At 60.7% G+C, this 19,222-nt stretch overlaps 1 protein-coding gene across 1 annotated transcript in view; it reads right to left on the bottom strand.

Annotated features, from left to right (window-relative positions):
- Positions 1-2,658: 2,658 nt before the first annotated feature.
- ITGB3 (integrin subunit beta 3) overlaps positions 2,659-19,222 on the bottom strand; it is a 42,087-nt gene continuing 25,523 nt past the window's right edge. The window contains exons 5-15 of the mRNA XM_050934932.1: positions 18,781-18,943; positions 18,105-18,266; positions 17,495-17,590; positions 16,799-16,888; positions 15,869-16,003; positions 15,104-15,533; positions 12,139-12,361; positions 11,492-11,592; positions 10,715-10,834; positions 6,963-7,129; positions 2,659-4,681 (exon numbers count right to left, since the gene is read on the bottom strand). Of these exons, the coding sequence (XP_050790889.1) occupies positions 4,613-4,681; positions 6,963-7,129; positions 10,715-10,834; positions 11,492-11,592; positions 12,139-12,361; positions 15,104-15,533; positions 15,869-16,003; positions 16,799-16,888; positions 17,495-17,590; positions 18,105-18,266; positions 18,781-18,943 (1,756 nt within the window). The 3' untranslated portion in view covers positions 2,659-4,612. The remainder of the gene's footprint in view (positions 4,682-6,962; positions 7,130-10,714; positions 10,835-11,491; positions 11,593-12,138; positions 12,362-15,103; positions 15,534-15,868; positions 16,004-16,798; positions 16,889-17,494; positions 17,591-18,104; positions 18,267-18,780; positions 18,944-19,222) is intronic.

The raw sequence follows: 19,222 nt of genomic DNA, 5'->3' as shown, positions 1-19,222 counted from the left end.
GAGCACCACCCAGGGCCGGCTCTAGAAATTTCGCCACCCCAAGCACGGCGGCACGCTGCGGGGGGTACTCTGCCGCTTGCCGGTCCTGCGGCTCCGGTGGACCTCCCGCAGGCTTCCCTGCAGGGGGTCCGGTGGTCCCGCTGCTCCGGTGGACCTCCCATGCCTGCGAGAGGTCCACTGGAGCCACCTGCCGCCCTCCCGGCAACCGGCAGAGTGCCCCCCGTGGCGTGCCACCCCAAGCAGGCGCTTGGCGTGCTGTGGCCTGGAGCCGGCCCTGGCACCACCCATCCCTGGCAGCTGGCTGATTGAGTCCGGGTGATTATCCCTGCAAATCACTATTGTGCATTGCCCCCAGCCAGGTTCAAATTCCCTTCGCCAGCCCTGGGGCCTGACTTCTCATTAGACCCAGCCCCAGCGAATCTCCCCTGCAGCGCACGCTGGAGCATTTCCTCCTGAGCAGCATTCAGCTTGTGCCCTTAGCTGCTGCACCTTGAGCTGAGACAGGGACTGCTTGACTGTTGGCGCCTTTTCTAACCTGCTATCTCCTGCTTTGTGAGGGGGTGACACACGCCTCAGCTTTTACTGCCACGGCCCCCAAGGAAAATTGGTCGCTGAGTGTCCTTATCTAAAGCCTCATTTGCAAAACAATAGCGGCCCAGTCGCCCACTAGATGGCTGCCACTTCTCCTTCTCTGCATGAACCGCCTCCAGCTGCTGCACTTCTCAGGTTTTCCCTTAGTGCCAGTTTTGCAAAGGGGCCAGGCCGCTCGCCAAAGAGAAAGCTACTCACAGGACTGCAGGCTGGGTACTGGCTGCTTTCTTTAACTGCAGCCCAAGGGAGCGTGGGAAACTCCCGCTGAGCAAACAGGAGCTGGGGGAGGGGGGAAGCATGGCTCCAGCCCATAATTACCCAGCTAACCTGGTCACCCCTATCATGACCATTCTGCTGCACGGACTAGCTGTTTCCAAAGCTGGGCAGTGTTCATTGAGGGTAAGCCGTTTTACAGGTTCCAGACCTTCGCTACCAGGGAGTGGCCCAGCAGAGCCTGGGGTGGAGAAGTTATAACTGTAACCATTAAAGACAGAGCCCGTGGACCCAGCGGCTGATTGACACAGGATCAAGAGACATGCTGCATAATGTGGGTCCTAGTCCCTGTACTGCTTTGACACAGGCTACAGGTTTGTTTCGCCAGCAACTGAGAAGACCAGTCAGGTGCTAACCCCGTGGCCAGGATGCTGCTCGCTGTGCGGGTCCCCAGGCTGCCCCACTTCCCCAGCTCTGAAAAGTCCCAGTGGCACCCACCCCCTGGCATGGCCACACACGGAGACTGGGAACTCACCTCCGACAGAAGAGCCCAGGGGAATTGGTTTGCTAAAGCCAAAATGGGGAAACGCTGAAACCTTGCACGGAGATAGGCCAGAGTAACACAGCAAGGCAGGCTGCCAGTAGCTTGCCTGCCCGGTAACAGTTGTTTAAAAGGACCATGGAAGGGTTCCAAGTGCTATTTACGATGTAGTCTGTGTCCATTGGAAACAAACACACAAAGTCCCTACGCAGGACTCGTTCGGAAGCCGACTGGGGACTGTTAAGGCCTCTGCTCAGGGTGTTCAGACAATTGCCCTGCGGTTTAACTGTGTGTTATGTTTTCTGCCCAGGCCCGAGAAGGCAGAACGCTGGGTCAGTGCAAGAAGGGGAACTCAGTACGTAACATTGCCTCAGCATCTACGTCTGTTTCACGCTTCTCGGCGCTCCACCCTCTCCATCCCAGGCCACTTGCTGCAGAGAACCCCAGGGTCAATTTGACTGAGTGCAGCCAGACCCTCACTGCCAGGGCTTGGCACCCGGCAGCGCAGCCTGGTGGCCCCTCTGCTGCTGTTTGTCCCCCAGAATCTTCGCTTTTAAACATGAACATTGTTAATGCCAGGATTGCTCGTGCAGGAAAGGAGGGGACGGTCGCAGATCTCTCCACCCGAGCAGCAGGCCATGAAAACTGCCGTCTCAAAACCTGCCCCTCATCGCTCTGAGTGGCCACTAGATGTCCCCACCGTTCTGGCCCGTAACGCTCAGCCGAGATCCCAGTTCACGGGCTGAATGTCCCCTGTGGCTCTGCCCCAAAGTTTAGAGCATTTGAATCTGGAGTCACACTCCTTAGAGGGGCCAGAAGCCAGCCGCAGCCTGGCATGGCAGGAGCAGGGGAATCCCCGCCCACCTTGTGCTTCCCTTTTCTTTGCGCCCCAGGGCGTTTCGTTCATCCGTCCCCGGGGCCAGACGGAGCCTGACCCCTGACTGGGGCTTCCAAATAAAGAGGCAAGTGGATGCACGGAGCAGTGTGCATCAGGGCTCTGACAGAAACAAACCACCCCCAACCCCCAACGTTTCAGTTCCAAATTTCCTTTCAATTCATTTTTTAAAATTGGCCCTGGGCAAAACATCCTGGGCAACCCAGCCTCATTCCCCTCCCATGTTCCGATTTGCTGAAACTGTTGAAAAATTCACTCTGACCAAAAACTATTTTTCCCCCGACTTTTTGAACTTGCCAGCGCCTGCCCAATTCATTATTCACCCAGCAGTCGCTGCTGCCCACAGCCGCCCCCAGGAGATGCCAGCGCTGTCGCCAGGCGCTGCCCCCACAGCCTGCGGCTAAAGACCAGACCCTCGTTAGTGCAAAACTTTTTTATTTGGTGCTGTATGAAAAGTCTGAGGTTGGGCCGATCTCAGTTGTGCCCTGGGGAGACCCACACTCCCCTCCTCTCCCCAGCCCTCGGGATCTTACCCTTGTTCTCAGTGGGCATCAGAGCCCCACCCCTACTGCCCTGCAGGTGCCTCTGGGAGATCAGGGGGCTCCTTGCGCCTAGCCTGGGTTGACGTTGTCTAGACTGCAAAGGGAGGGTACAGTAGCTAAAGGGGAGCTGGGCATGGGTGCCAGCCATCCCTGCCCCGTGCTGCAGGCTCTGGGGGTTGCAGCTGCTCAGGAGGGAAGAGCTGGGAGGTAGCTCCTTGCCCTGGCAGGAGGGGGCAGTGCTGGTGCCCATCCAGGGCAGGGGGCAGCGTATCTGATTCTGCCGTTGCTTGGTCTGCAGAGTAGATACCAAGAACTCGCAGGCAGCACGGGGTTCTAGGCATGACCCGAAAACAGGCCTTGGCTGCTGTTCTGCATGGAGGGGAATTCGCTCCCCAGCTCAGGCCTGGAAAGCTGACAATGTTCCCCTTTCCCTTGCCCCCCAAAACCACTGGTGGGGGTGAAAATCTCATGTATCCTGGATGGAACACCGTCCAGCTGAGGATGTGAAAGCACGTTAACATTCACTCACAAAGCCCTGCAAGCCACTGGAGAGGTAGGTACAGGCCAGGAGACCCTTTTTTGGCAGATGGGGAAACTGAGGCCCGGCGTGGCACAGTCCAGGTCGTGCAGGGAGCTAGTGGCAGAATCAGGAGGCGAACCCGTGTCTCTTGCACTAGCCCCATGGTAGGAAGCTCTCCCTAATCTTTGGCTGCTGTTCCAGAGAGAGAAAGAGAGAGAGAGAGAGAAGAGATTGTGTCCGAGGGGCCAATTCCCCAGTGTCCCACTTCCTTGCAGTGATATTTGGCCCCAGGCTAGTGGCTGGAGACCCCTTGTTCGTTTCTTTGCCTGATCACGAGCTAGCACTTCCCAGCGCTGGATTGCAAAGGCGCATCAACATCATGGTACAGAGGGGAAAACCGAGGCACAGGGTGGCCCTGTGTGACATACCAGGCTACTTGCTGTGGGTTGGAAATCCTGGTGGATCTAGGCTGGGGAAGAGCAGGTCTGGGGGGAGCTGGTGTCACAGCCCCTTGTGCTCCTCTGCGTCACAGGGGTGAGAACTGACACAGGGGCCTCGGCCCAGCAGGGGCACTGGCAGAGCCGATGCTACAATCATCTGCTTTGTGTACAAATGCAGGGGGGCAATGGGGGGAGGAGGGGGAAGCAGCACACGGCCTGGCCAGGGTGTTCTCGGGGTCGCGTGGTTTCTATTTTTCTAGGAAGCAGCCGGGCCAGAGCCGGGAGCCTGTGATGGGCCGGGAGCAGGTCCGGCGTCCCTCCAGGGCAGCGTTTTCTGCTAGCGGGCCAGGAGGGGGAGCAGTGCTGCCCAGTGGGGGAGGTGGGTCCAGCGCCTAGGCAGGGCCAGTCGTGTGCAGAACGTGCCCCACAGGGACTCCTGGCCAAGCAGTTCACAGCTTTTCCTTGCTGGCTGGAGAAAGGCAGGGAGCCGGGCTGAGGGCGGGCTGTTCTCATCCATCCTGCGTCAGGCTCAGCCGCGAGCAGCCCCATTGCAAAGGGAGCTCCCAGTCCCCACGGGCCGGCCCGCACGCCCGCCGCGGTGAGGCCGGCTTCTCCTTGTTCCGTGTGCAGAAGGGCAGGCCGGGTCTGCCCCCAGGCATGCCGAGGTAGCGACGGGACAGTGGCGTGGCTGGAGAGGCCCAGCCCTGCAATACAGTGGAGTGACATGAACACCAGGTCCTTGGCGCCAGCTGGAGGGATCGTCATTCAATTACACAGACGCGCCCACGCCAGCCTGTCCGTAAACGTGAAACGTCCCTGCTCCGGAGCGGGTCCCAGGGCCGGCGCCGGGGGAGGGGAAGGCGGGTCTCCTTACGAATTCCCGCGGTATGTGATGTTCGTGAAGGTGGAGGTGGCGCCTTTGTATAAGGGGTTGTTGGCCTGTAACAGAAACACAACAGATGTCGTGTCACACACAGCCCTGCTCGCCAGCAGGCCGCAAAGCACCCAGGGAAGGTAAATAGCATCATCGCCTCTTTATAGATGGGGAAATTGAGGCCTCCTGACCCCATGCATAGGTGCCGACTCAGTGGGTGCTCTGGGGCTGGAGCACCCCCCCTCCGCCCCACTCCAACTCACCTCTGCCTCTCCTCCTCCCCTGAGCAGGCTGCCACATCCTGTTTCTCCCTCCTCCCTCCCAGCGCTTGCACCATTAAACGGCAGGGAGCTGTGGGTACGGATTGAGGGGCACTGGCAGAGCTGGGTGTAGGGAGCCCAGGGCCGGACTAGCTGGGGGCTGCAGGTCAGGATTGAGGGGCACCAGTAGAGCTGGGTGTAGGGAGCTCAGGGCTGGGGTAGCGGGGGGCTGCAGGTCAGGATTGAGGGGCACTGGCAGAGCTTGGTGTAGGGAGCTCAGGGCCTGGGTAGCAGGGGGCTGTGGGTTGGGATTGAGGGGCACCAGCAGAGCTGCGGGTGGGGAGCCCAGGGCCAGACTACCTGGGGGCTGTGGGTTGGGATTGAGGGGCACCAGCAGAGCTGGGGGTGGGGAGCCCAGGGCCAGACTACCTGGGGGCTGTGGGTTGGGATTGAGGGGCACCAGCAGAGCTGGGGGTGGGGAGCCCAGGGCTGGGGTCAGGATTGAGGGGCACCGGCAGAGCTGCGGGTGGGGAGCCCAGGGCCAGACTACCTGGGGGCTGTGGGTTGGGATTGAGGGGCACCAGCAGAGCTGGGGGTGGGGAGCCCAGGGCTGGGTTAGCTGGGGGCTGCAGGTCAGGATTGAGGGGCACTGGCAGAGCTGGGTGTAGGGAGCTCAGGGCCGGGGTAGTGGTTGGCTGCAGGTCAGGATTGAGGGGCACTGGCAGAGCTTGGGGTGGGGAGCCCAGGGCCAGGCTAGCTGCGGGCTGCAGGTTGGGATTGAGGGGCACTGGCAGAGCTGGGTGTAGGGAGCTCAGGGCCGGGGTAGTGGTTGGCTGCAGGTCAGGCTTGAGGGGCACTGGCAGAGCTGCTGGTGGGGAGCCCAGAGCTGGGCTAGCTGGGGCCTGCGGGTTGGGATTGAGGGGCACCGGCACAGCTGGGGGTGGGGAGCTCAGAGGTGGGGAACCCAGGGCTGAGGTAGCTGGGGGCTGCAGGTCGGAATTGAGGGGCACTGGCAGAGCTGAGGGTGGGGAGCCCAGAGCCGGGCTAGCTGGGGGCTGCAGGTAGGGATTGAGGGGCACCGGCAGAGCTGGGGGTGGGGAGCTCAGAGGGGGAAGCCCAGGGCTGAGATAGCTGGGGGCTGCAGGTCGGGATTGAGGGGCACTGGCAGAGCTGGGGGTGGGGAGCCTAGGGCTGGGTCGGGATTGAGGGGCATCAGCAGAGCTGGGTGTGGGGAGCTCAGGGCTGGGGTAGCAGGGGGCTGCAGGTAGGGATTGAGAGGCACCGGCAGAGCTGGGGGTGGGGAGCTCAGGGCTGGGGTAGCAGGGGGCTGCAGGTAGGGACTGAGGGGCACTGGAGAGCTGGGGGTGGGGAGCCCAGGGCTGGGGTACCAGGTCAGCGCCGTGGGCAGTGAGTTTTGCCCAGTGTCCAGCTCTACCCCAGGCGGACAGGATCACTGTTACCAGCACCGCTGTATTTCAAAAGAACAGGGCCTAAGAATTTCATCAGCCGCTCGTGCCCTGCGGGGGCCCCTGGAGAGGTGCAGAGCTGCCTCGAACCTCACGGGGTGGGGTGTGGGGGGGGAAACGATCTTCCACCGACCCAGCTGCCCCCCTCCCCCTTTGGTGCCGAATTCCCCGCACTCCGTGTCTCAGCCTTTCCAGCCGGGCCGGGCCGGGTGCAGGGATGGAAAAGCAGGAGGAGAGTGAGTCAGAAGGACGTGCTGGGGATGAGCGCTCAGGGGACGGGGGAGGCTGCTGGGACAGTCTCTCCTGCACACGTGCAGCCCTGCTGACTGGCATGTATCCGGAGGGCAGTGCCCCATAGCCAGGCTTGGGCTCTCCCTCCCCAAGGCCCTTGATCTTCCCATCCCAGCCCCCTTCCTGCCAGAGCATCTCCTGGCTTCCCAGCACCTACCCAGGTCCCCTCTGACCCGCCAGGCCCAGATACCCAGGGCATCTGGGTTCCTGCCTGAATCCCCCATGTTGCCCCAACAGAGGGGGGTGGGGCACAGCAGCCGAGCGCAGTCACCCCCCCCCCCCCACACCGTGACGGCGGGAGAGGAGCGGGCTGCCCACCCGACCCTTACCGTGTCCCATTTCGCCCGTGCCCTCTCTTCCTCGAACTTGGCGAACTCCCGTCGGTCGTGGACAGTGATCAGGAGCTTCCAGATGAAAAGGGCGACCAGGCCGATGAGCAGGATGGCCCCCACCACCGGGAGCAGAACCATCAGGATGTCTGGCCCCTTGGGACAGTCTGGGAAGGGAAGGAGGGAATTAGTGCTCGGCCATTCCCTGCTTAACCTGTGCATCTACTGCAGCTCAACAACAGAAGAGCTTCTTCGGCCAGCAGCAGTAGCAGGTCTCTTATCCTGTGCTATGAAAGGGCAGCATTTCACCTACATTCAGGGGCGGGTCCAGCACTGAAGCAGCCCCCTTGAGTTACTCTTGGGCCAACAGGTGGGGTTTACAAAAGGGCCTGAGCCAGCCTGGCACCCAAATCCCCCTGCAATGCACCCTCGCTCCCTTTGGCTCCTTGGAACGCTGCAGCCAATGCATCTGCAGGGCCAGGGCCGGGGCACTCAATATTATGCAACCTTGGGCCAAAGCCTGGATGTTCCCAAATGTCTCACGCTGGCTTCGCATCCCACAGCTAGAAATGCAAGGGGCACGGCCTGCAGCAGCAGGGACAGTCCTGCAGGTCCCTGAGCCCCTCTGCCCTGACTGTAACAGGGAATCACAGACTATCAGGGTTGGAAGAGACCTCAGGTCACCTAATCCAATCCCCAGACAGATTTTTGCCCCAGATCCCTAAGTGGCCCCCTCAAGGATTGAACTCACAACCGTGGGTTTAGCAGGCCAATGCTCAAACCACTGAGCTATGATGCATACCTTGCCTCCCAGGCTGCTGGGAGGGTGACCGTGGTACAGACTGGGAGGTGCCCTGATGCTCTGAGAACAGGGGCCAGGTCATACATCTGGCTGGGATCGCCCGTCCTCGAGCCAGCCGGTCCCCTCTCGTTAACCTGCCTTCCTTCACATGCCTGATGGGCGAGGCAGCTGGTGATCGCAGAGGACACGGGATGCTGCCTGGCACCTGCTCCCCTTGGGGAATGAAGGGCTCCAGGGCTGGGGGCAGGGTAGGTGGAGTTCCCTGGCTTCTAACACCCCCTGACAGGCCGCAGTTCTTGTGGCTTTGCTCACGTTTCCATCTGTCTGAAACTCCCTCCCCCACATCGGGCAGGTTGGCTCTGCTCCGAACCTCCTCTCCTATCCTAAGCCAGCATCTGCTAACACCTCCTGGCTGTCTCCGTGTCTGACGGAGGAGGGGACACACCCACTCCCCAGCCTCTAACGTGATGTGCAACCCAAACAAACCTGCACCACCTTTGCCCTCCTGTCTGTCAGGCCTGCGGGGCCAGGAAGGCCCTTGGCAGCCAGGCTGTAATTACGCCTGGCAGCTCTTTCCTGCCTCTGCTTTCCAAGGCACTTGGGGAAAGGCCTGGGATGCCGGCGGCCCCCTAGGATGGGATGCACCAGGGCAGCGGCTGCATCCTGCTTGCGGGTCTGCGTGGGGTGTGGTGTTATACCCCTCCCATACAAGGGACAGCCTGCTTCTGTCCATGCCCAAGGCTAGAGCCGAAAGAGCCCTGATACTGCCCCAGATTATGCTGCAGTGCAGAGGGGTCAGTGCAAAGCTGGGGAACCCCAGGCGTTCCTTGCACGGGGCGAGGTCTCTCCCAAGCTCGGCTCCCCGATGTGTGCCCACTGTACTGAGCTGTGGAGACAAGGCAGGGCCGTGCCGGGGGAGACGGCTGATCTCTGCAGCCCACGCTGGCTGCAGAGAAGTGCTGAGCAAAGCAGCAGCACGGGGAGATGGAGACGGGCGTGAAACAATCCAATCACGTTCTCACTCAGCCCTCTCAGATGCTCAGGCCCTGAGCCGCACCAGTCAGGACAGGCAAACGGCGACTTTAAATCCTGCTGCTGGTGTACGTTCGGGCAGCCCCGCGGCTAGTCTAACATGCAGAGTGCTCCGGCCTGCTCCCGCCATGCCGTTCTCTTGGCTGAAGGCCAGTCAGCCAGGTATCCCCCAGGGGCTGGTCACGCTGGCAGAAAGCGGCCGCAGCAGAGCCCAAGGGGCTGAGAGGTGGCAAGACTTTCCACCCTCCACGCACATCTGGGGAAGCTGATGGACCTGTACTCATTACGTGGGACCAGTCTGTATGAACAGGGCCTGGAGGAGGAAATGGATCATGTCCTAGGGTGACCAGATGTCCCGATTTTATAGGGACAGTCTTGATTTTTGGGTCTTTTTCTTATATAGGCTCCTATTACCCCCCACCCTGTCGTGATTTTTCACATTTGCTGTCTTGTCACCCTAGCATGTCCACAGAGTTTCTTTGTTCTGTTGCCTATGTTTCGGTTGCATTTGCCAAACCCAAGGGGACAGGTCTCGCTCTCCCAGCGGCGCAAAGCACGGAAGGTTACAGCTGTGTGTTGGACACCAGAGCCCACCCGAGCTCCAGCTACTGTGGCCTGAAGCCACTCCTGAGCCAGGGCTGACAGACACGAGGCAGAATCATTTCATATCATCTTATTCAGTCTCCAAAAACAGCCAGGAAAGAATCCGACCACAGAAGGGCCTGTAGCCCTTAGGGCAAGGAAAGGCTGTTTGCCACCCGCGGCACGGATGCTGGCACGTCATGTGGGCTAACTGCTCAGTGCTAGTCCCTGGGATTTCCCAACAACACCCAGCAGCATTAGGACTCTGAGCATGCTCCTAGTAGGCATTGGGAAACAACATGGTCTGGCCCTTCCCTCGGGGTGTGTGTAAACACCCTCCCCGTTCGGCACTACTGTCATATAAACAATACTAGAGCAGAGCTGGCCTGACCCCCTGGCTCCTGCTTTATTCATTAGAATGCCTCTTGCCTTTAGAAATTAAATCCACATCACTCAGCCATGGGGAGACGTCCTAAGCAGCCCCCCGTGTGCCGTACCCCACCTCCCTTGGGAACCCCTCGGGGACCATCGCCAGTTTGCTGAATTCAGATCTTGGCCGGTGGGCTGGATCTGGGCCTGTCTCCAACTCCGTCATGAGCCGGGGACCGGTGTCTCCTGGCCGAGGGTGAAGGGGGGGGTCTCAGAAGTGGATTAGGATAAAAGGGCAGATGCAGGACAGAGAATTAACCAAAAGGGGGAGAGAAGGAGCCCCCAGAAGAGCTGGACGACCAGCGGAGCAGCCACCGGGGCACCGGATGTCAACTCCTCCCCAATTCCCGGGGGAATTCCCACTGGCCGCACCGCTTGCTTCTCAGGAGCCAGTGAATGGCACGGGGCGGGTTCAAGGAAGAAGAGAGATCATGAAGCCTACACCCCAGCAGCTCAGGTCCTGTCCCTGCAGTGTGCCATAAACCTCCCCCACTGTACGGAATAGGCCTGGCCTGAAATTCATACCCTGCCTATTATCCCTGGCCTAGCTGCTGTCTACTCCCAGGGCACGTCCGGCCTGTGATCACAGGGTGTGAAAGCAGCTTGGGTCCGGAGCTGTACGAATCCGCCCGGCACCCTGGGCTCCGCAGCTGCTGCAGCTTCATTGCTAGCGGGATTCAAAGCTGTCAGCTCAAGCTGCCGTCCCGCCCTGTGACACCCGCCCAGACAGGAAGCAGCTGTCCAGGCTGGACAGAGCCAGGGCAGCTGACCTGTCCAGCGGAGATCCCATCCGGCAGCTGGGCTCCTCTGGGGCCTGGCTGTGTATCCCCCGCTCCCAGCGGCAGGAGCAGGACCAGCACCAGCCTGGGGCTAACCCTCCTGGGCCATCACTCGCTCCCTGCCTCACCTGGCTCCTCGATGACGTAGAGGATGGATTTCCCGCTGGAGTCCTCATAATACTGAAACCGCACCACGCAGTCATTCTCATCCTTGTAGGTACAGTTCACTGCGTCTTTACCTGTATCACCTGCGAGGGGCGAAGGAGAGGCTGTCAGCCCAAACGGTGCCCCCTGGACGGGGTTAAGCGGATGCTGCCCCGCTGGGCAGACAGTGAAGCTGGGGCCGGGCCTGCGAGTTCCCCTGTAGGCTTTGTCTAAATGAGGAAGAAGGTCCTAGGCTGAAACAGGAGCTGAATCCCGCTGTGAGATCCCCTGAGAACTGGGGTTATTACCGAGAGCCCCGGACCCGCTGTTCAGAGCGGCCGCTGCTGCGTGGGCACCAGGATCCCAGCGTTGGCTGGGTGTGGCCGAGCAAGGTGTGAAATCCCCAGGGGCACCCACTAGGCTCTGCTCCTGCTCTTACAGATGGCAGGGCCCACCTCCCGCAGAGCTCAACGGGAGTGAGACGGGGCCCCAGTTCTGTAGTCACTTTCCTGGCCAGCGCAGCGGGAAAGGAGGCTGGGGCTGGCCACGTGGGGCGGAACGATGCTCGGCAGGCAGGGCGCTGAGCTCCGGCTGCATTAGGCAGGTGGCAGAGCGGAGGTCAGGCGAGGCCAACGGGGTGCTAGCGACACTCAGTGGCAACAAACACCGATGATCCACCACCCTGCTGGGCGTTCTCAGCTCAGCACCGAGCAGCCGACGTCGGAGACCCCGGCTGAGAGCCCAGCTCCTCCCTCGCTCACCGAGTTCCTGCACCGACTCGATCTCGTCACGGCAGGTGTAGCTGCAGGTTTGCCGCTCCATCAGCGTCCCCCTCTCGAACTTCTTACACTCGACGCAGTCCCTGAGGAGGAGGAAAGAGTGATGAAGGACAAGAACATCAGGGGATGCTATGTGCAGCTCCAGGGCTCCAGGGGAGAAGGGTCCCCCCCAATCACTCCAACTGCTTCACTTTGTTCCCCTATCCTCTGTCCCTGCTTCCCAGCGGGGATCCCCTGTGCTCCCCAATGGGGCCTGACACGGACACTGGTCTCGACCCTGCCTCCTGCCAAGCCCCTGGGTGTGTGGGAGGCTTCCCCCAGGGATCCCAGGGAGGGGGACCCTGATTCTGACTCTCCCACGCAGGAGTGACTCTTTGCCCTGCATCCACCCTGATTTTACGCTGGAAGATCGGCCGCCTCATGGCATCAGGGTCTCACAAACTTGCCCCACCCCCGCCCCAGATTGCAATCACAGCATCCCAGAAAGTCTAGAGCTCAGCGCAGACCCTTCCCAATGAGGTGCCAGCTGGACCCATGCACTGAGCCCACGCCAGCGCCACCCACCGAGATCCCCACTGCCCAGAACCCAAGCGAGCAGCGCCAGCTCCGCCCGCCCCAGCCCCACTTACTTCTTGATGGTGCAGGCGTCGGGGCAGGTGGGGCACTTCTCGCAGGTGTCCCCGTAGGAGCCGGCCTGGGTGCACTCGCATTTCCCGCACTGGCAGTGACCGTGCCCACTGCACACCAGGTCGTTGCTGGACATGCAGGTGTCGGTGCGCGTGGTGCAGTTGCAATACTCCCCGGTCCAGTCTGAGTCGCAGAGGCAGTCCCCGCAGCTGCACTGCCCATGGCCTGCGGGCGAATGCAAGGGCGTGAGGTGTGATCCCAGGCCATCTGCCTAGGCTTGTCTGGCTTCCCGGGGCCTTGGGATATCGACAGGGCTGGGAGGCTCTGGAAAGCGAGACGCTAATCCAGGGTGGGCCCTGCCAGGACCCATCAGGCCTGACCGCCCCACATGGCTCTGCCAATGCACCTCCCTCTTGATCGGCACCACCCTCTGCTATCCAAGTCCCCACCAGCAGCTTTGCCGCCTTATCTTGGCCTGCAGCCCCCCCATGCTAGTCCCGACGGGCAGCCACAGGCCCCCCGTTGACGTTCCCTGACATGGTGACGCATCTGTTAGCCGGGCCCTTTGTAAAACAAACCACCCTGCTGGGAGCTGAACTCCACAGCTCATTGCAAAGCTGCCTGGAACTCTGTCCCAGTCCGGTTCCCCGGGGATAGTGGGAGGCAGTGCTGAGTTTGGGCCCCAGGGGGTTTCTCTGTCCATTTGGAATGAGTCTAGAAAGCGAAAGAGACACATGGCTGGACTCTCGCTCAGTTCCTCCCTTGACCCCTAAGTCCTAGGGCCCCTCCTTGGGTAGGGCTGCTCCAGAAACAGACCCAGGTTCAAATCCTCTCCCAGCCTGGGGCTTTTTGGCTCACGGGTTTTGGTTCTGGCCCCAAAGATCCCAGCAAACCAAGCTGGAGCGTTGAACCCACAACAAAGCCGACCCGGCCCCTGTCCTCATTGGAGCACTGGGGAATCCTGCCGGTCGCTGCGGGCTGGGAGTGGGACTGCAGCCCCTGGGTTAGGCTTTCCTTGGGAAAACTGTCCAGGGCTTCAGTTTCCGCTCAGCCCCGGGTGCAGCGTTGCTGCTGGAGAGACTGAATATTTCACTTTTTAGATAATGGGAAACTAGAGATGAGCCAGAGGAAAACTGGCCAGACAGGCCTGGTGAGAGCTACAGGTGGGCACGCTGGGGCTGGATGAGGGGCAGTGATCAGCATCGAGGGGCATTGGTAGAACTACGTGCAGGGAGCCCCAGGCTGGAAGAGCAGCGGATGCCGTGGGTCAGGATGGAGGGAGGATGGTTACGCTGCGGGGATGCAGATGTAGCCTGACAGGTGCATCCGGGAGAAGGATGTTAGTATAAACTTTCCTCTCGCCCCCATTTTAATTTCACAATTGGCACCGAGAGATTGGGGAAGGTGAAGGAATGTGAGATACGGACCAGCCCCACCCAGGAGCTCCGAAGAAAGGTCCCGACGCTGATCTCGTTAACTTCTCAGACCCAACCAGAGTGACTCCGAATTGACTCCGGATTGACAGCAGTGTGACTGAGAGCAGGCCCTCTGTAGGCTGCTCCCCTGCCCCACCCATTATGGGGCTTTGATGCTGCCACCCTCTCCCCACAATGACAGCCTGGGTGATAAACTGCCCGCTCACCCCCTCCCCTCCATGGCTTGTTTGTTCGTTGGGTGTCATCAATTTGTCATTGTCCTGATAACCAGCTCGGGCCAAACATCTGGAGTCACTGCATTGCACAACAGCCAGGGAAGTGTGTGACGGACCAGCCCAGAGTACACTGGGAGAGTGGGGGAGCCGATCGTTATCGCTGTGAGTCAGTGGGACACCCCCGGAGGCTCTGGAAGGCTCACTAGGGAAAAAACAGCCCCACCCCTCCCGCCTCCACTGCTGAGGCGGGATAAGCCTCGAATAACTGCAGATAAGGAGGCCCCAAGGGAGGGGCGGGGGGAGGTTGGGCAGTGCTGGGGTGGGAGCAGAAAGCAACAGGGGCGCTGGGTGTGCCAGGGACAGAAACCCAGTGGGGAATCTGGCCGGGGGGGCTCCGCTCAGCGAGGGGGGGAAACACTGGGCTGTGAAGGGGAACCTGGGAGCAGGCTGCAAAGCCCCAAGGCAAAGTCTCTCCCTTGCAGGGTGGTTCAAAGCCCAGCTACCAGGGATCTTATGGGAACCCCCAAGGTCTGTGCCCCAGGGGCAGGTGTCTCTTGGGGGATTTGGGGGCTTCCCTGAGCGCTGATGGCTGCAGAGTCAAGTGGCTGCCCCCTCTCCTGCTCCCTGGGGATGGGATGGGTTTGAACCTGCTGATGGACTGGGCCAGGGCCCCTCTGTGCTGGGAGCGGCTGGGGGCTCTCTCTGGAGTGAGCTGTGTGTCTGCGCATCTTCCAGCGTTCTGGGAGCAGGGCAGGGGCTCGCTGGTCCCCTTTCAGGACATGCTGTTCTGAGTCAGGCCCGCCGCCTGCTCCCGCCGTGAACCCTGCACCGCTTTGCTTGGCTGCTTCCGTGAGATGCACCAAGGGAAAGAAACAAACAGATGTGGCGTTAACCCGACTGGCTCGGGAAGGGAGAGCATGGCAACGGGGCCAGCCTGCCCTGCGGCAAGGGGTCTCCTCAGGCATTCCTCATGTCATCTGCTCAGGTTAAGCCACTGAAATGCAGCCAGCTCTGGGGGGGGGGAGGGGGGGACACAACCTGGCAGCTGCTACTCAGCACTGTACAACAATAGACATCCTGCAGCCAACTACACCGACGGAGGAATTTTAGGCAGCCCGTGTGGAATGACACAAGCTGGAATACAATTAGAGTGAACCCTTCTTTTCCTTTGGGGAGCTGCCATCAGATCTTGGAGGACTCCCGGCATCTTAGACCCAGCACCAGCTGAATGCTAATACAGCTCAGCAGAGCACGGCCTCGGGAACCCCCCACCCCTCCGAGCGCCCCTTAGCACGCCGGAGCCGGGGGCCACTCACCCGAGCACATCTCGCCCTTGAAGCGGACGCAGGAGAAGTCGTCGCACTCGCAGTACTTGCCGGTCACCTTGCCGAAGTCACTGGCGTGGCAGACGCACTGGCCGCAGAGGCACTCGCCCCGCTGGCTGCACAGGGGCTGCCCCGCGCCGGGGCTGCAGTTGTCCTGCTGTGAGGGGCTGTACTCCTCCTCAGAGCACTCGCAGCGAGAGCCCAGCCGGCCCGGGGAGCAGCGGCACACGCCGCACTCGAAGGTGCCATTGCCTTGGTGGCAGGCGGGGCTGTCGGGCTCGGCGTGCTCCTGGCAGATGCAGTTGCACTCGAAGTTCACCAGCACCGTCAGGCTGTCCTTGAAGCCCACGGGCTTGATGGTGAAGGATTTCTCCTGCTGCTGCGGGCAGCCCCGCACCTTGGCCTCGATGCTGAAGCTCACCTGGGGAGGGAAGCGCAGGGGTTCGATTCAGGCAGGGCTGCTCCAAGCACAGCCGGGGTCGCCTGGCTGCAAGGCCTGAGACCCAGGGCCGTCAGCCCGTCCCTTCCAGGCATGTTCCACCCGATGCTGCCTGGCGACATAGGGCAGCACAGGCTGGCAGCGAGCCATTCGGAGAGAACCGCAGGCGCTACACGGCGTCTCCTTTTGTATTCGGCCCAGCCACAGAGACACTACAAGCCTGTGACCTTCTCCAGCAGGGGCAGAGGCTGGGGATGATCCCAGAGCTCCTGCAGCTGGATCCCTCTCCCAGCCGGCCACCAGCTGGCAAGACTCACCGTGTCTCCTATCTTGAGTCCCACGCAGGACTTGAGTCCCTGGATGACCTCGTCGTTGAGGCAGGTGGCGTTGAAGGAGAGGGACAGCTCCTCGGGCAGGTCTCGCACCTCCAGCTCCACCTTGGAGCGGATTTTCTGGAGGGAGGGAAGGAGGAACAGCGCACACCCCACACTTAGGAGAGGGCATTGAGAGGATGCAGCTGAGCACTAGGAGTGGGGAGCTCTCACCGGCAGCCAGCGCAGAGACGCAGGCCTATGGAGACGCAGAGAGGGCCAACTGGCTCCATCTCCCAGGGGTCACCAAGCAGCTGTCACATGGTGACAACTTTCCTCAGCTACCGCCCTGGGCTGGATCGGAACTGGTGACCTGCTAGGGAGAGAGGGAGGCCCTCCTATAGCAGCGAGCTTGGCGCACATCCCTGAGGCGCGCTTGGGAAAAGACTCGCTTGCCAAAGGTCCTTCCTCTGCCGCCGAGGCATCAGCCAGAGGGCCGGCCTGTCTGCCAGGAGGAGGGGAAGGGGACAAGGTGGGGAATGGGATGACCTCACTTCCTCTGTGCGTCGCTAAGGCAGATGTTCACTGCTGGAACCGAGGAGGCTGCTCAGGGCACAAACAGCTGGCGAGCGTCTCTGGGCTGCTTCGGGCTGGAGCTCTGATGCAACGCGTGGTGTGTGTGTGTGTGTGTGTGTGTGTGTGTGTGTGTGTGTGTGTGTGTGTGTGTGTGTGCGCGTGCGCGCAGGTCCCTCTTTAAGAGCTGAGATCCTGCAGAAGCACATCCCATTTTGCTCTGCTTCTGACATGAGGCTCCTCTCAAGTGAGGAGACCCCTCTAGGAACCGTCCAAAACTTCTGCAGGCAGCGGCCCTGCTGGATGCCCTAGGCTGCCCTGGGTTTGCCCAGGAGCCATGGAGTCCTCGCTCCTCTCACTCACCCCATAGGAGTCCAGAATGAGCTGCAAGACGTTGCCGGAGTCGCTGGACAGGGTCCCCACAGTGGTGCCGGGAATCAGCTCGCTGTAGTTCTGGCAAGAAAACACACAGCCAGAGGTTCGGTGCCAAGGCCTGGCGCTAAGCTCGGCTCACTAGCTTTGTGGAGCGCAGCTGCTCTGCTGGGGCATCAACCCGGAATTTGCCACATGGCCCAAAGCTCTGCCCCAGCGTGCATCAGGGCGGGGGGTCAAACCTCCGCGGGGGAGCGTTTGCAAACACAGGCAGGGTGAGGCTGTGGCCAGAGCACTGGCCTGGGAGCCAGGAGAGCCGGGATCTCTTTCTCGGCTCAGCCGCTGTCTTGCTGGGTGACTGTGGCCAGGCCACAAGACCTGAGACTGGAGAGTTGAGGGTCATTGAAGGTCTGGGAGGGGGTCGCGAATGGGTTTCTAGCCACCTGGGAGCAGATTGTGGGCAGACGCAGTGTCTCCTTTCATCGGCCACGGGTGGCTCGCGACAGCCTGGCCCTGGGGGCTGCCTGCGAATGTCTCGGGGGTCGGCTCACAGCTCCAGCTGTCATGCAGGGTGGCCCTGGGTGTGCTGAGCTCCTCAGGTGCTGGGGAGGGGAGGGAGCCATCACTGGGGGCGGAGCTTCCTAGGCTCTGGGCGGGGCATCCAGGACGCCAGCGTGGAGCAGTCACCTTGTAGAGGCCGACCACGCTCTGCGTCACGGCAAAGATCAAGTTGATGTTTTTCTGGGAGAGTTTCTCAGTCATCAGGCCCAGCGAGGGATAGTCCTGGGGAGAGAAATGAGTTGTCAGGCCTTGGGGGTTGGCACTTCCGCAGGCGCAGCTGGTGCTGAGACATCTAATCCCCCACCCGCAGCCCCACTGCACAATACGTCTCACCAGGTCCTGCTGGCCTGGCCTATATTCCCCTCCTCTCCCCTGCCCGGAGGCTGGAGCTCTGTCTGCCCTCAGCAGCCTGCACCTCCTCTTACTGCCATCCCATGTGGGGTAGGGAATCCCAATCCCACAGGCTGTTCCCCCGGGACATGGCTGGGGGGAGCCCTGCAACCAGCACACATACTCCCTTTACTGTCTTACATGTACACAGGTGCACACACATGGCCCATGAACATCCACATGTGTGCACACAACTACACACACACACACACACACACACACTCCTGCGTTTACACACAGAGGTATACACACATATCTATCTGCGTACTCTTGCGCGCAAGCTTCCCACGTTCCACAGGGACCCGCTTCCCCCTCCCCCGACCCGCAGGCAGGGCCTTGCATTTACCAGCGTGGTGGAAGCCGAGTAGAGATTATCCTTGTCAATGTGGCACTGCCCGTCGTTGGGCTGTATGATCCCCGCCAGCCTCCCGTCCAGAGCGATGTGGGTCTTGGCGTCTGTCGTGAACACCAGCAGGTGACTAGCATCGTTCCTCCAGCCAATCTTCTCCTGCAGCAAAACACAGGAGTGGGTTCCCAGCCTTTTCTATACCTTAGCATTGTTGGACATCCGTGGAGGCCATCATTACTGTTATGGCCTGAGCTCTGGTATCTGGAGCAATCAGGAGTGACCAGTGCCAGGGGCAAGCCAGCAAGGAAGTATGGGCTACTCCTAAACGTGGGATATGATTAGGAAGAGATGTAAATTAAAAAAAGGGGACACCCTGATGCTTCAGGACATGAGCAGCACTGACTACCTTGAGGTCAGGAAGAATTTCCCCTGATGGGCAGGTTATTCCATGGTCCAATCTGGGGTTCCATGCCCCTTCCTCTGAAGCATCTGGCACCGGTCCCAGAGACTGTTCTGTTCTGACCCAGCCTGCCAATTCCTGTGTTCAGCATTCAACCCCCTGCACCTCACATCTGCTCTCGCTGCACATCCCGCTGGCCTCACCGCACTGCGAGATGCCCAACCCACAGCATCCTGCTTGGTGACCCTTCTCTGCCCAGGCCAGAGCTCTTACGTCGCAGACGGTCGCTTGGATGATGGCATCAAACCCCCCTTCGGGCGCGTCGCGGTTCCGCGAGACGCTCTGCTTGCGCACCTCCTCGTTGAAGCGAGTCACCTCATCCGTGAGCGTCAGGACATGTTTGTAGCCGAACATGGGCAGGCAAGTTTGGTGGATCCTGTGGGGAACCAACCGTGGAAAGCAGTACTGTAGCTCCCCAACACAGGGGAAGGTCAAGAGCGTGGATAGCACAGTGCCCCTGCGGCCTAGCACCCAGCGTGTCTTGCAGTATCCTAACTGGTATGGGGGTTTTCAACCATTTCTGTATCCCCCCCCCACCCCATACTGGAACATCTCTCCCAGCTAGCTGGGACTGCTCCCCTTTGCAATAGGGGAACAACAGGGTATTAGCGACCCCCCACAGGAGACACAGAGCAATCAAGCAATGTAGCCAGCC

This window comes from Gopherus flavomarginatus, chromosome 25 (assembly GCF_025201925.1).
Source record: "Gopherus flavomarginatus isolate rGopFla2 chromosome 25, rGopFla2.mat.asm, whole genome shotgun sequence".
In the NCBI taxonomy this organism is placed as follows: Eukaryota; Metazoa; Chordata; order Testudines; family Testudinidae; genus Gopherus; species Gopherus flavomarginatus.
The sequence above is the reverse complement of the archived record's forward strand: the minus strand, read 5'-3'. Positions and strand labels throughout refer to the sequence as shown.